The following is a 15,723-nucleotide window of genomic DNA, read 5'->3' as shown; positions in this document are numbered from 1 at the left end:
GCCGAAACTGTTTGGACGGACAAAGTTGGGCGAACAGTCCCCGCGTGTGTACGCGGCCTTACAGGGATGAGATCACCCCATCTGATGAAGGCAAAATCAACACATTTTTGACATGCTAATGTCTCCTATTGCCTTCACTTTATCAAAGTTGAACTTTGTAAGTTCCTGAGTTGTGTATATTATGGTTTGAAATATGCCTGTTTAACAAAACAAAAAGGCTATTTCTACTGTCAAACATAAATGTTATACACCAAAGATGTTGGTTTGTTAAAAAACCCTTTTCTAACGCACATGTGAATGTGCACAGAGTAAAATGTTTTATATGCAACACTGTGTGGCTTCTTCTTTCAATGTTCAATACCAGTTATTGTAGTAAGTTGGTGTAGTTATAGTGACAATGGGGGTATTTATTAAAGGCAACACCACTTTGCACTACAAGTGCACTTTCAAGTTTTACAGTGCTCTAAAATTTTACCCAATCAGGCCATTTTAGGGACTCAAAGCAATTAATTTATGGAGCTGAAAAGGATGATTATTTTTATCATTAATTCATTACATACATTAACAACAAAAACAATGTGTGTGTGTGTGTGTGTGTAGCAGACCCACAACATAATAGTTAGCTGAAGAAGAGATTGTCACCTCATGTATCAAATAAATTACGTTTGCACTATTGAAGAAAATGAGCAAAAATAAAAAGGACATTGGAGAACCTAGGAGACAGATAAGAAACACAAGCAGTAAATCAAATGAAATATGAGTTCAGTTTCTAAAATAAAAATTTATTGAAAACATGTTTTACACATTGTCTGACATATCAATGGCCCCCCTACCCGCAAAGCACTCTACATACTTTTGTCGAACTTCGCGGGCACTTTGGGGGGGCAAGTTAGGACGGCCAGCTTCAAGTGCCATCAGGGTTGAAGGATTAGGAAAGTCGGCCTCAGTCCCAACTGAGGCCACATAGTTTGATGCATTTTTCCTTAAGAAATTATGGAGTATGCAGCATGCAAGGACAATATTATTTATTTTATATTCCGCCATGTTGATCACTGTGAGAAATAGGTGGAGTAATTAAAAACCCTCTGGTTCAAGGTGAGGGTCCTCATTGGGAACGGCCGCATCAGAGGGTCACCCAGCCCAAAAGTTTCATCAGCCACAAAGACAAATGGGAGTCCTACCACGTTGTCTTCCGGAGGTGGCAAGCCCAAACCGCCATTCTGGAGACGTCTGAAGAACTATGTCTGGGCGATGAATACACCATCCGACATCCGGTCATTTTCCCCCACATCCACATACAGGAACTCGTACGTCGCCAACACCACAATACTATTAAACCCCATTTAATGGTAACAGTATGACCCAGAGTTGCTGGGTGGGATGATGTGGACATGCTACCCATCTATTGCCCCTCTGCAGTTGGGAAAGTCCCGCTGCTGGGAAAACTGGGATGCCACAGTCTGCCATTCCTGTAAGTTTGAAGGAAACTGTGGAGTATAACATTCTTTTTAAGAAGCATTTAAAGACAAAAGTATATGGTTCACTTATCAGAGTCCTCGCCCCCTCTGATGGCCCACTGTAAAAATTTTAGGGGGGGGTGGGTGAGATGTTTTGGACAGGTAACCCTCTCCACTTTATTGAGAGCTGAATGTATATTACTTTGGCCAGCCCCTCCTTACTTACACTATTGGCACCCCTCTAGGGAGTGTTTAGGGTAAGCACTACAATGGAGCTGACAAAATACATTGTTAAGTGACTAGGCTAGGTGTGTATGGGCCCAGGATAGCATGCTGCGGAGGTAAGTGAAGGCAAATATGCATGAAGGACAAAAAAAGAGCATTAAAAACTTCCAGCATGCATGAAGACAAAGAGGACATTCACAGCATATTACAATCATGGTAATTAGGGAATTATGAAATAAATACAATACATTAGCAATCATTAAATACATATAATGTGATGTTAAAGGAGAAAACTTACCTCAATATAATCCTTCTGCAGGACCTGAATGATGGCAGAATAGGTCGCGGGAATTCCAGTCGTAAACTTGATAACCTGGAGACTTCTGCCCGTCGCCAAGTACTGCAAGGTGGCAACAAGCCTGTGTTCGGGAGTGATGGCTTGCAGCATGCAGGTGTCCTGCTTCATAATATAAGGGGACTGCAAAGCCAACAGATGGTGATAAACGGGGTCCGTCATCCTGAGATAATTCCTGAAATCATCAGGATTATTCTCCCGGATCTCCCGCAGCCAAGGCATGTGCGAGAATTGGTCACTTCTTTCAATTCTTTGTCCATGAACTCCTCCTTGCCCTGTTCATGGACTGGACTTGGGTCAAAGCAAGAACTCCAACACCAAGCCTAAGCACAGCACGTACCCACAACATGCCTTCAAAATGGTCAGCTGGTCAGAACGAACTAACAAAGAGCACTGAAAATCAGAAAGGTCTGAGAAAATCAAGCTGAAAATCAGAAACGAGCGGACAAAAACACACTGGAAAAAAGATACAAACTATTAAATAGAACGCACTGAAAGACAGGAACGAACTGACAAAAAGCACTGAAGAACACATATGAACCCCCAAGCACAAACTGACAAGCAGTAACAAACTGAAAAGCACGACGCTGAAAAGCGCGAATCGTCTTTCACCAAGCTTCTACCAACACAAGATTAGCAGAAGGAGCCTAAAGGGTGGTGCACTGACTATTGTACTTCCTTTTTATAGTGCCGTCATACATGTTGTACATCATCGCGTTCTTGCTGTTCAGAATTTCCGACAACATTTGTGTGACCGTGTTTATGTAATGCCGCGTACACACGGTCGAACTGTTTGACGTACTTAGTCCGTCATACAATCCGACGGACAATCCGTCGTACTTTCCACTGAACGGACTTGACCACACACGGATGCACAAACAGTCCGTCGAAAGCTTGCGCGATGACATGTACAGCACGTACGACGGGACTAGAAATAGGAAGTCCAAGACACAGCAAAGCACCCTTGCGCCGTGTAAATCCTTTCTGGGCATGCGCCATTCTTAGTCCGTCGAACTAGCATACTGACGACCGTATTGTCCGCTGAAACCAAAGTACGACGGACAGATTTTTGGAAAATCCGAAATTCTTAGTACTCCGGACTGCACGCTGAAAAAGTCCGCTGAAGCCCACACACGAGCGGATTGTCTGCTGAAATGTGTTTCAACGGACTAAGTACGTCAAACAGTTCGACCGTGTGAACGCGGCATAAGACAAGTTTGAGCCAACATCCTTCAGAAAAAATCCACGGTTTTGTTGTCGGAATGTCCGATCGTGTGTACGCGGCATAAGGATTACGACTAGCCAGGCACAGCTGTTTTGCTAGATTCTTGTTCTAAGAGCTCCAACTTGCCGTGGAAGATAATTGTGAGGCCCTGCATCCTGGACATTGTTATACTATTGCCATTCAGGCTGGGTTCACACTGCAGCGGTTTATGAGAACGGATGTGATTCGCACCGCACTGCAGTGCAAATCACATCCGATCTCTGTGCGATGCGAGTTCAGCCATACAGATAGTATGGCTGAATTCGCATCGCATCACACGGCCCAAACTCGCACAGGACCCTTTTTTTGGTCCGCAGCAGAATCGGATCGCATGGGTGTTCACACCATGCGATCCGATTCCTGTCCGAGTTTGCAGATCGCACTGCGATATGCAAACTGATCTGGGGGTGTCATTAACGTTTCACTGACACTCCCAGCAGTTCTCATAGGGCAGTGTGAACTGCCGCCGGGAGGTATGCGATGCGGGAACCCGCCGCGGATTCGCTGCGTTCCCGCATCGCTGCAATGTGAACCCAGCCTTAAAGGGACAGACCCCTAAGATCTAGTATACCCAGTCTCACTAGGATAAAAGGTAAAATAGGCCAGCCTGGGGTTTCCTATTTTTGCAGTGATAGTATATACAGCAATTAGTGGTGTTCTTTAGACATTTATTCATTTTTTGTCTGTTCCTATGTGCATTGCTATTTTATATCTGTGATTCCAAGTTGTTCATTTATTTACCTTGGGGGACCTTTTCAACTGGTTTTGGCTGTTTACCCAGGACTTAGTTGACCCTGTTACATGACTCCATTTGAACAAGTAAAATCAGAGAGCTAATCAATCTGCATTGTGTGTTATTTAAAGGTACATACAACATAACTGAACCTAGAGTTTTGGAAAATTCACAGGGTAAAAGTGGCACAAATGAACATGCAATTCTAAGCAACCCCCAAGGGGGTAGTGCTACAGGTGTTTAGTGAAGTGTCCATGCTTTTAGATTTGGCCGTTAGCATTTTTTTAGCTCCAGTCTATATTAAATTTGCTACGCATAGCTAATACTCTAAATAGTAAGCTAGCAAACGAAGCATAATCAATATATGAAAAATTTTAGTCCTAAACCAACCAGTTTTTATTGTTTTATGTTATACTTGAGTAAACTACATATAGCGACACATATTGATTTATGCTTGTTGCATCACATTACATGTGGTGTCCTTTGCACTTTCTTTAATGGCCTTGTTAAATATTAGACTAGTATGGTCTTCCCACGAATACTGACCTGTTGTGTGTTGAGTACCTAAATATATACTGTAGAGCAGGCATATGCAATTAGCGGACCTGCAGCTGTTGCAAAACTACAAGTCCCATCATGCCTCTGGGTGTCATGCTTGTGGCTGTCAGAGTCTTGCTATGCCTCATGGGACTTGTAGTTCTGCAACAGCTGGAGGTCCGCTAATTGCATATACCCGCTGTAGATGGTCATTACTAATCTCATTGTGCATGTAGTAAAAGAATGCAGAAAGGATAGGACCATGAATTATTGTGTATATAACATAATGGTTGCATAGCATCATACTTACTGTAATGGTTTATGGTATTAATGAGTCTCACCCCCACTTGTGCGTGGTTATTTGTCATAAGGACAATGTCAAATAGATCTTCACTGTCCGGGTAAAGCTGACGCAGGTGACTGTTGACTGCTTCCAGGGCCTAAGAGAGAATCAAGACAGGAAAATCATACACAGAGAATTTATACAAATCACACATTTTTCCCTTACAAATGTTTAGGGCTGAAACAATTAATCAATTATAATCAATTATGAAAATAGTTGTCCACTATTTTCATAATCGATTAGTTGGTCAGCTAATTAGTTGGCCTGCATGCAGAATGCATTATTTGTTTACATTTCAGAAAATATAATGCTGCACACATACAGATCAGTACAACGTCCATACGGTGCCTTGAAAAAGTATTCATACCCCTTGAAATTTTCCATATTTTGTCATGTTGCAGAGACCCTAGAGAATAAAATGCCTATTGTTGCAATAGTTTATGTCACACTGTATTTGTGCAGCAGTCTTTCAAACACATTTTTTGGGGAAAAAATACACTTCAATGGATAAAAAACAAAAAACATAAAGTTAGCCCAATTTTTTTGTATAATGTGAAAGATGATATTACGCCACGAGAATCTTTATTCTAAGCAAGACAATCGTGATTCTCATTTTGTCCAGAATCGTGCAGCTCTAAGTTTAATTGAACAAGCTGAAGTTACATGGCGATTGGCTCCCATGCACAGATGCAGGGGGCTCAGGTCGCAGCTCTGACTCAGGCAACAGAGAAGGCCCGAAAGACTCCAAATCAGATGGTACAAGAGATTGTGGTAATTCTGGTGCAATAAGAGTAAGGCATTACTTGCAAAAAAGTACAACATTGGATAACAGAAATCTATCTCACCACTTCCATGACTTCTGGTCTAAAGATCAGTGGGCAGGTCTGCTGGCCATTTCTTTTCCAGGAACACCAGAAAGCCTATTTGTCCCTGGTCACAGAGGAGGCCAGGGACTATTAGAAATTGAAGCAGAAATCCTCCAATGCCTGGGGTTGACAAACTGAATACACATCCAACGTGCATGCTGATGGACCTATGGGACTGGGAAAAACACACTATTCCCAGGTGCATTACCTTTTTTGTCTTAGAGAAGTCTCACCCATGAGGCACCTGTGCTATGGAAGCTACCTTCTATCCAGTAACCAGTATACCAGTTTCCAGGAACAAGAAGCACCCTAAAATTGAGTATATTGAGGGGTCTAAGTGCAGAGGGAGGCCTAACCCTGGGAGCACTTGTGGGGGAGACCTATTGGCCCTGTACGTGGGGGGTGCCTCTTCTAAGTATATGCGCTCACTAATGCCCGGGTCCCATTCATAAGAACTCAACATTAAAGCGGGACCCCGGATTATAGGTGAGCCGTACACTTTGTGCAGCTGTGTTACAACATGCAAATTCCTCCTGTAACCACTCCATCCCATATCGCTGCACAAATTGTCTTCTAAATTTAACATGTAGAGGGGGACACTGCTGAGCTTGTGTCCCAATCCACCAGTCCAACTCCTCTGCCACCTCACTCCCAGTGACAGAATGGGGTCCTGTAGTGCACCAAGCGCGCACCTCATACGTACCCTGACTCCTTACTCTCCCATACCATGCGGATAGGTCTATGGGGTCTCCTACTGCTGGTTTGGTCCTGATTGCGTTTGGGTAACCGATCGCAAGGGAAGGAGTCATAGCACTGACTCCCTTGCTACCGGAGGAACTGTAACCCGTGTCAATATCACTCTCTGCTTTCTGGGTGCTATTACATTTCCACCAGTTCATGGTTACCTGTAGCAAGTACACACTCCCCCCCCCCCAACTCCTGCTGAATTACCCTTTGTGATGGCCTTCTGTTCCTTCCTCTTTACCCCCTGTGCTTTCAGGCCCCGTTCTTTACGTGCTTTACAAATAAATATCTGAAAAGTGTGACATGCATTTGTATTCAGCCCCCTTTACTCTGATACCCCTAACTAAAATCTAGTGGAACCATTTTCCTTCAAAAGCCATCTAATTAGATAAGAGTCCACCTGTGTGTAATTTAATCTCAGTATAAATACAACTGTTCTGTGAAGCCCTCAGAGGTTTGTTAGAGAACCTTACTGAACAAACGGCATCATGAAGGACAAGGAACACACCAGATGGGTTAGCGATAAGGTTGTGCAGAAGTTTAAAGCAGGGTCAGGTTTTTAAAAAAAATATCCAAAACTTTGAACATCTCATGGAGCACTGTTCAATCCATCATCTGGAAATGGAAAGAGTATGGCACAATTGCAAACCTATCAAAACATGGCTATCCACCTAAACTGACAGGCCAGGTAAGGAGAGTGTTAATCAAAGAAGCAGCCAAGAGGATCATGGTAACTCTGAAAGAGCTGTAGAGATCCACAGCTCAGGTGGGAGAATCTGTCCACAGGACAACTATTAGTCATGCACGCCACAAATCTGCAGTTTATGGAAGAGTGGCAAGAAGAAAGCCATAAGAAGTCCTGTTTACAGCTTGCGAGAAGCCATGTGGGGGACACAGTAAACATGTGAAAGAAGGTGCTCTGGTCAGATGAGACCAAAATTGAAAGTTTTGGCATAAAAGCAATACACTATGTGTGGCAGAAAACTAACACTGCACATCACCCTGAACACATCATCCCCATCATGAAACATGGTGGTGGCTGCATCATGTTGTGGGGATACTTTTCTTCAGCAGGGGGAAGCTGGTCAGAGTTGATGGGTAGATGAATGGAGGCAGATACAGGGCAATCTTAGAAAAAACCTGTTAGAGTATGCAAAAGACTTGAGATTGGGGCAGAGGTTCACCTTCCAGCAGGACAACGACCCTAAACACACAGCCAGAGCTACAATGGAATGGTTTAGATCAAAGCATCTTCATGTGTTAGAATGGCCCAAAGTCCAGACCTAAATCCAACTAAGAATCTGTGGCAAGACTTGAAAACTGCTGTTCAGACTGACTCCATCCAATCAGACAGAGCTTGAGCTATTTTGCAAAGAAGACTGGGCAAAAACTTCACTCTAGATGTGCAAAGCTGGTAGAGACATACAAAAAAAAGACTTGCAACTGTAATCGCAGAGAAAAGTGGTTCTACAAATATTGACCCGGGGGGCTGAGTACAAATGCGTGCCACCCTTTTCAAATATCTGTAAAGAATTTTGAAAACCATATATCAATTTCCTTCCACTTCACAATTATGTGTCACTTTGTGTTGGTCTATCATATAAAATCCCAATAAAATACATTTACATTTTTGGTTGTAACATGACAAAATGTGGAAACTTTTAAAGGGTATGAATACTTTTTCAACGTACTCTATATGTGGTTCACAACAGGGGGCAGGACCCAAGAAAACCCATCTTAAAGGAGAATAAAACAAAAAAAAGATTAGATTAGAAACCTACAAGTGCTTTTTCTACCACTACTATTCCTTTATACTGGATTTTGACATTTACAAATGTAGCAATTTAGTAATTGGATAAAAGGTTTATCACTGTAATGCTCCGACAACAAAATCCTGGGATTTTTTTCCGATGGATGTTGGGTCAAGCTTGTCTTGCATACACCCGGTCACACAAATTTTGTAGGAAATTCCGATTGTCAAGAATGCGTTGACATACAACGGCACTAAAGAGGAAGTTCAATAGCCAGTGCGCCACCCTTTGGGCTCCTTCTGCTAATCTCGTGTTAGTAGAAGTTTGAGAGACGATTCACGATTTTCAGACTTGTCCTTTTCAGTTCGTTACTGCTCTTCAGTTTGCGCTTGTGGGTACGTATTTGTTCTTCAGTGCGTGTAGTCTTTTCGCATCTGGTTTTGAGTGCCTATTTTTATATTTCGTATTTGATTTTCAGTGCGTTCTTGTCCGCTCATTTCTGATTTTCAGTTCGTTCTGACCACCAGCCTTTGGGAAGATCTGGAGATTCCATAACAGCAATATTTGTGTAGCACCCTGGTGTTGCTAAGAAATTTAGTTTGCCAGGTAGTAATTTTCCTGGATAATTGTTAGAAGATAAATTGATTTTCCTCTAAGTCTGGAATTGCTGCACTTTTTCTCTTCTGTCACTAGGTGGCACTGTGCTGGTGACATTAAAATGACAGGGGGCTTTGCAAGGTCAAAGTATGAATGGATGGGGTGTCTCAGCCAATTGACAGGGGTTTCTTTAGTTCCTTGGCCTGCTGGGAGAGCCTATTTATTTGGACGGAGTCAGGTAATCGGGGGTTCTGTGCCACCTGGATGGCTGTCTGGGTGGACGTGTGTTATGTTGCCTCAGGTTGCTAGGCCAAGCCAGAGGCTTATCCCTGGGACACCTGGCTGCTAGGCTGTCTGAGGCCTATCCAGGAGCAAGAGAAACAGCTCAGGGTTGGGACTGCAGTATTGGAATCCAACCGAGTTGTGAACGTTCAGTCGGACGGGGAACCAGTTGTGGTCGGAGGTAGACGGGAAGCTGTCGCCACTAAGGAACCATCCACCTTGTTACCACAGACTACAGTAAGCTGGAGCCAGTACCCGAGCAGTCTTCTCACCAGCCAGGGATGGTGAACAAGGGGGAAATCTTCAGCAGGTGTCAGCAGGTGCCAAGCCAGGGACCCAGCAGGATAGCAGGGATGACGCTGGAGGATCATAGAGTGCCAAGCTAAGGACACAGCAGGATAGCGGGGGTAACGCTTGAGGAGTATACAGGCCTTTGGAGGTCCGGGACCAGTGGCATCGGAATGGGGGGCTGAGGGGGGCTGGAGCCCAGAGTGGGTCCCCAAAAAGCCCTGGGTCTCGTGCGCCTGAGTGACATAGCAGTGCGTGTCAGGACATTCAGTGCGTGTTAGGTCGGTCATCTGACACCTCCCCCCCACCCCCCCCCCCCCCCCCCGTGCCAGGCTTGGACTTCGGGCTGAAGCCCCTGGTCTTTTTGCCACATAGCAATGCCCCTGTCTGGGGCCTTGCTACATTTGATTATTTGCTCAGTCTGGTAATAACACTTTTTGAATTTATTAAAGACACAACTTCATAGCAGAGCAGGGTCACTACATTAACTACATTACTACAATTTTAAGTTTTTTGCACAAATAAAATGTTACCGTTATTTCCTTTTTGGTATGTTTTACCTGCTGAAATCCCAGATTTGTACTTGCTAACATTTGAATAGTTCTTTAACTGTTGTAATGACATACAGTATGATACTTTGCTACAATTGTTTAAAATGTATTGAATCAGAAAATTAAAAAGTAATTTGATCATCAGGAAATCTAGTGAACATTCTTTTACCATGGTGTTGGTGGTGTGAGGGGTTAGCTCGGCAGCGGGTGTGTGTGACCCCCTGGATGGGTTCACAACACAAAATCAGGCACAGCAGACAGCGTTGTAGGTGCAAAAAACAAAAGATGCAGTTTATTTATGCTACATGCAGTGATACATATAACAGCCAAACAAAAAAAAAACATGAAAATAAATCCTGGTCAGCTTGACCTCTAACTACACACTTAGATTCCCTGTCTAACAACTGAGTGCAGCCTTGTGCTGCACCAGTCCCTGTCTCTGTTGTAGAGGGTTGCCACACAGGCGTTAACTCACCGCACAGAACAGATATCACACTCCCCAGTCTATACAACACAAAACTGGTTCCAGGATGGAGCATCTCCCTAAGCATGCTGGGGTTTTTTGTAGAGGTCTTAATGAGCCCAGTTACTTCAGCTGGGCTCATTAACTCTTCCCCTCTAATTGTAAAGGTCTGCATAAAGCCTGAATCTAGGGCACACATATTTCCCATCCTGGATACAACCAGGTGACTTTACCTGCATGCTGCCACATACCCCCCCCCCTCTTGTTTCAACCTTGGGGTTGTAACACAAGCAGTCAAACACGCATGTATCCGAGACAAAGCATCCACATTCCCCATTTTAACACCAGGGCGATGCTTAACTGTAAAGTTAAATTCTTGTAGGGCCAGGAACCACCTATTTACCCTTCTATTGGTCTCCTTGTTCTGAGCCATCCACTTTAAAGGAGCGTGATCAGTCACCAGGTCAAAGTGCCTACCTAGCAGATAGTACCGAAGGGAATCTAGAGCCCACTTCACTGCTAAACATTCCTTCTCAATCGTGGCGTAATTTACCTCATGGGACTTCAACTTCCTGCTGAGGTAAATGACTGGGTGCTCTTCCCCGTTCCAGACCTGGGATAACACTGCTCCTAACCCAACGTCTGATGCATCAGTTTGTACAACAAAGTCCTTAGAGAAGTCTGGTGAGTACAACACTGGCTGGCTACATAAGGCTGTTTTTAAGGACTGAAATGCTTCTTCAGCCTCTGGGGACCATTTAACCATGACCGACTCTTTCCCTTTTGTCAGGTTGGTGAGGGGCACAGCCTGAGAAGCAAAATGGGGAATGAATCGTCGATAATAGCCAGTGATTCCCAGAAAGGCTCGTACCTGTTTCTTGCTGTTGGGACGTGGCCAACTCTGTATGGCCTCGACTTTATTGACTTGGGGTTTTATCACCCCCCTCCCAATAGTGTACCCAAGATATTTGGCCTCCTCCTGTCCAATGGTACACTTCTTTGGATTGGCCGTAAACCCAGCTTCCCCGATAGAGTCTAGGACTGCTTGTACTTGTGAGACCCAGTCTGTGCTATGGATAATCACATCATCTAGGTAAGCTGCAGCATATTTCTGATGGGGCCTCAGAATCTTATCCATTTTCCGCTGGAATGTTGCCGGTGCATTCTGTAACCCAAACGGTATTCTCTTATATTGGAATGCCCCATCTGGGGTTACAAACGCAGTTTTCTCCTTGGCCGACTCGGCCAGGGGAATTTGCCAATAGCCTTTGGTGAGATCAAGAGTTGTCATATATCGGGCTGTTCCCAGCCGGTCAATCAACTCATCTATACACGGCATGGGGTAGGTGTCAAATTTTGTAACTTTATTTAATTGTCGAAAATCGTTACAAAACCGCCAGCTCCCATCAGGTTTGGGCACTAGTACGATAGGACTGGACCAGTCACTCTGGGACTCCTCTATCACACCCAATTCCAACATCCTTTGAACCTCCCCATGTATTGCCTCCCGTCGGGCCTCTGGTATTCTATAAGGTTTTAGTTTTACCCTTTCTCCTGGCGGGGTGATAATGTCATGCTCTACGCCAGATGTTTGTCCTGGAAGCTCAGAGAAAATCTCTTTGTTACGAAGTACAAACTCTTTAACCTCCTGTTGTTGGGGTTTCGATAAGGTGTCTGCTATTCCAACCTCAGGAACTAAGCAATCAGGCTGTACTTGTGACAAAGTCTCTGCGACTAGGGATTCCCTATCCCTCCAGGCTTTCAGCAGATTGACGTGATAGATCTGCTCCGGCTTTCGCCTTCCTGGCTGTCTAACCCTGTAGTTCACCTCACTAATTTTTTCAATTACTTCATATGGACCTTGCCATTTGGCCAGAAATTTGCTTTCAACCGTAGGGACTAGCACCAAGACCCTATCCCCCGGGGAATAAGTACGGGTCTTGGCCCCACGGTTGTACACTCTCTGCTGTGCTAACTGCGCTTGGGTTAAATGTTCCTTTACAATTGGCATTACCTGCGCAATTCTATCTTGCATCAGGGCGACATGCTCAATCACTCTCCTGTGAGGAGAACTCTCATTTTCCCAAGTTTCCTTGGCGATATCCAGCAGCCCTCTTGGGTGTCTCCCATAGAGCAACTCGAAGGGTGAGAAACCCGTAGAGGATTGGGGTACCTCCCTAATGGCAAACATTAGATAGGGTATTAGACCGTCCCAATTCTTTCCATCTCTATCCACCACCTTCTTTAACATTTGTTTAAGGGTTTTGTTGAATCTTTCAACCAACCCATCTGTTTGGGGGTGATACACAGATGTACGCAATTGCGTCACTTTGTACAACTTGCATAATTCTTTCATAACCCGGGACATAAAGGGTGTACCTTGGTCCGTAAGCAGTTCCTTACAAATACCCACACGGCTAAAAACAAGAGATAGCTCTTTGGCTATGGTTTTGGCCGAGGTATTTCGGAGAGGAATTGCTTCCGGATAACGGGTGGCATAGTCCAATATAACCAAAATGTACTGATGCCCCCTGGCGGACTTCATTATCGGACCTACCAAATCCATTGCGATCCTTTCAAAGGGGACCTCAATGATAGGAAGAGGTACCAGCGGGTTACGGAAATGTGGCATAGGTGCCGACTTCTGACACACAGGGCAGGAGGAACAATAATTTTCTATTTCCTTCATGACCCCAGGCCAATAGAATCTCTGCAATACCCTCTCTCTGGTTTTCTCTGTCCCCAGATGACCTCCCAGAATGTGCCCATGAGCCAATTCTAACACAAACTTCCTGTAAGGTTTGGGCACTACAAGTTGCTCAATGGTTTCTTCTGCCCTTTGAGCCACTCGATACAGCAGGTCCCTTTCCATAGTGAAGTAAGGATAAGGGCAAGTCTTATCTGGGTTCACTAACTCGCCATCTATTTTCACCACATTTTCCCGTGCCTTTATTAGGGTGGGATCTTTTAACTGTTCTGTGGCAAAATTTTCCCTGTGAACCTCAAGATCCGAAAACTCCACAGACGGCATGTTTTCATCTGAGGATGTTGGCTCTCCCCCAGTTTCTCGAGTTTCCCCCGCCAATACCGACAAGGGAAATTCAGGAGAGTCCTCACCACTCCCAGAGGAATTCTGGTCATCTTCCTGGTTTATAGGGGCACCAGTGGGGGGCTCAGGACAATCCCAGAGTTCCCAGAATTTTGGAAAATCCCTTCCCACAATAGCATCATGTGGTAAGTGAGACACTAACCCCACCTGATGAAAGAGGTTACCTTTGGGGGTCTCAAAAAACACTGAAGTTACAGGATACTCTCGGGTGTCCCCATGCACACAAATAACAGCCACCCTGTTCTTCCCAGAGACCTCTGTAGTAACTAATTCAGCTTTTATCAATGTTACCAGGCTACCTGAATCCAGCAACACATCAACATTTCTACCATTAATACACATTTTACATAAATGTTTCTCAGGTCCCCGAATGGCAGTGCATGCAACTGTCGCAAACAGCGACTGACGTCTCTCCCTTATAAAGTCACATTGCATAGGCTCATCCACAACAGGGCAATTGGCTGCAATTTGTCCCTCTTGCTGGCAGCGGTAGCAAATAATCTTTTTCGCTGTCTCTTGCAGCATGGGCTTCCTGGGCTGCTCCCGCCAAACCTTAGGTAGAACTCCCACCCTCTCACTCTCTCCACCCTCACCCCTTGGAGTCATCTTACCCGCCACTGGGAATGATCTGGTCTTAGGGTGGAAAGTCCGTGAGTCCCTGGAAGAGGTGGTCAGGTTCTCTGTAGCCAAGTACCTCTCAACCAGATCCACAAGTTTATCTGCATTTTCTGGGTCTCCATGGCTTACCCATTTTTGGATGGCAGTAGGAAGAGCTCTCAGGAAACGATCCATAACAACACGTTCCACAATGTTTGGTGCGGTCAAAGTCTCTGGCTGCAGCCACTTCCTGCTCAGGTGAATGAGATCATACATTTGAGACCTGGGGGGGTTTTCCAACCTGAAAAGTCCAATTATGCACACGCTGAGCCCGGACGGCCAGGGTGACACCCAGCCGTGCCAATATTTCTGTTTTTAGCACCACATAGTCTTTTGCTTGGTCAGGCTCTAGGTCTTAATAAGCTTTCTGCGATTCCCCAGTTAACAGAGGGGCCACCAGTCCAGCCCATTGCTCCTTAGGCCACTTTTCCCTTTCAGCAGTCCTTTCAAATGTGGTCAAAAACACCTCCGGATCATCCTCTCCAGTCATTTTTGTCAATAAACGGCTCACACCAAAGGATGCGGTATTATTGTAACCACTTGCTTCATTGGTTTGCGGACGTTGCTGTATTAATGTCTCTATTTTCTGTTGAAAATTCTGCTCTTGCTTCTGCAACAGGTCTATGAAGCGGGCTTCAGATTGCTGCTGGGCTTGTTGCTGAGCTTCCAGACTCTGCAGGTGAGCTTTCTGCTGAGCTGCAAGGCTCTTTTGTAAAGCTGCATTTGTTTGCTGCTGATTTGCATTTGCTTGCTGCTGGTTTGCATTTGCTAGAGCCAGCTGTCTCAGTATCTCCTCCATGCTGGCCTTTAAAAAAAATTGAAAAAAAACTGCCAAAATTCTCCACCAACTGTGAGGGGTTAGCTCGGCAGCGGGTGTGTGTGACCCCCTGGATGGGTTCACAAAATCAGGCACAGCAGACAGCGTTGTAGGTGCAAAAAACAAAAGATGCAGTTTATTTATGCTACATGCAGTGATACATATAACAGCCAAACAAAAAAAAACATGAAAATAAATCCTGGTCAGCTTGACCTCTAACTACACACTTAGATTCCCTGTCTAACAACTGAGTGCAGCCTTGTGCTGCACCAGTCCCTGTCTCTGTTGTAGAGGGTTGCCACACAGGCGTTAACTCACCGCACAGAACAGATATCACACTCCCCAGTCTATACAACACAAAACTGGTTCCAGGATGGAGCATCTCCCTAAGCATGCTGGGGTTTTTTGTAGAGGTCTTAATGAGCCCACTTACTTCAGCTGGGCTCATTAACTCTTCCCCTCTAATTGTAAAGGTCTGCATAAAGCCTGAATCTAGGGCACACATATTTCCCATCCTGGATACAACCAGGTGACTTTACCTGTGTGCTGCCACAGTGGATTGAAAAGCTCTTCACTTTGGCCAGTCCGAGGGAGACTTTTATTCACTGATAAAAATACAAGGCTTCTCCTGAATGACTTTGATCCACCAAGACCAACTTGATTTATACCCATCAGCAGAGGGAA

General features: G+C 44.8%; 1 protein-coding gene across 1 annotated transcript in view; it reads right to left on the bottom strand.

Annotated features, from left to right (window-relative positions):
* Positions 1-15,723, bottom strand: part of NT5C1A (5'-nucleotidase, cytosolic IA) — a 106,121-nt gene that overhangs the window by 41,293 nt on the left and 49,105 nt on the right. Inside the window, exon 3 of the mRNA XM_077482090.1 lies at positions 4,882-5,011. Coding sequence (XP_077338216.1) covers positions 4,882-5,011 — 130 coding nt within the window. The remainder of the gene's footprint in view (positions 1-4,881; positions 5,012-15,723) is intronic.

This window comes from Lithobates pipiens, unplaced genomic scaffold (assembly GCF_037356315.1).
Source record: "Lithobates pipiens isolate NorthernLeopardFrog02 unplaced genomic scaffold, aLitPip1_a1.2 Scaffold_16, whole genome shotgun sequence".
NCBI lineage: Eukaryota > Metazoa > Chordata > Amphibia > Anura > Ranidae > Lithobates > Lithobates pipiens.
The sequence above is the reverse complement of the archived record's forward strand: the minus strand, read 5'-3'. Positions and strand labels throughout refer to the sequence as shown.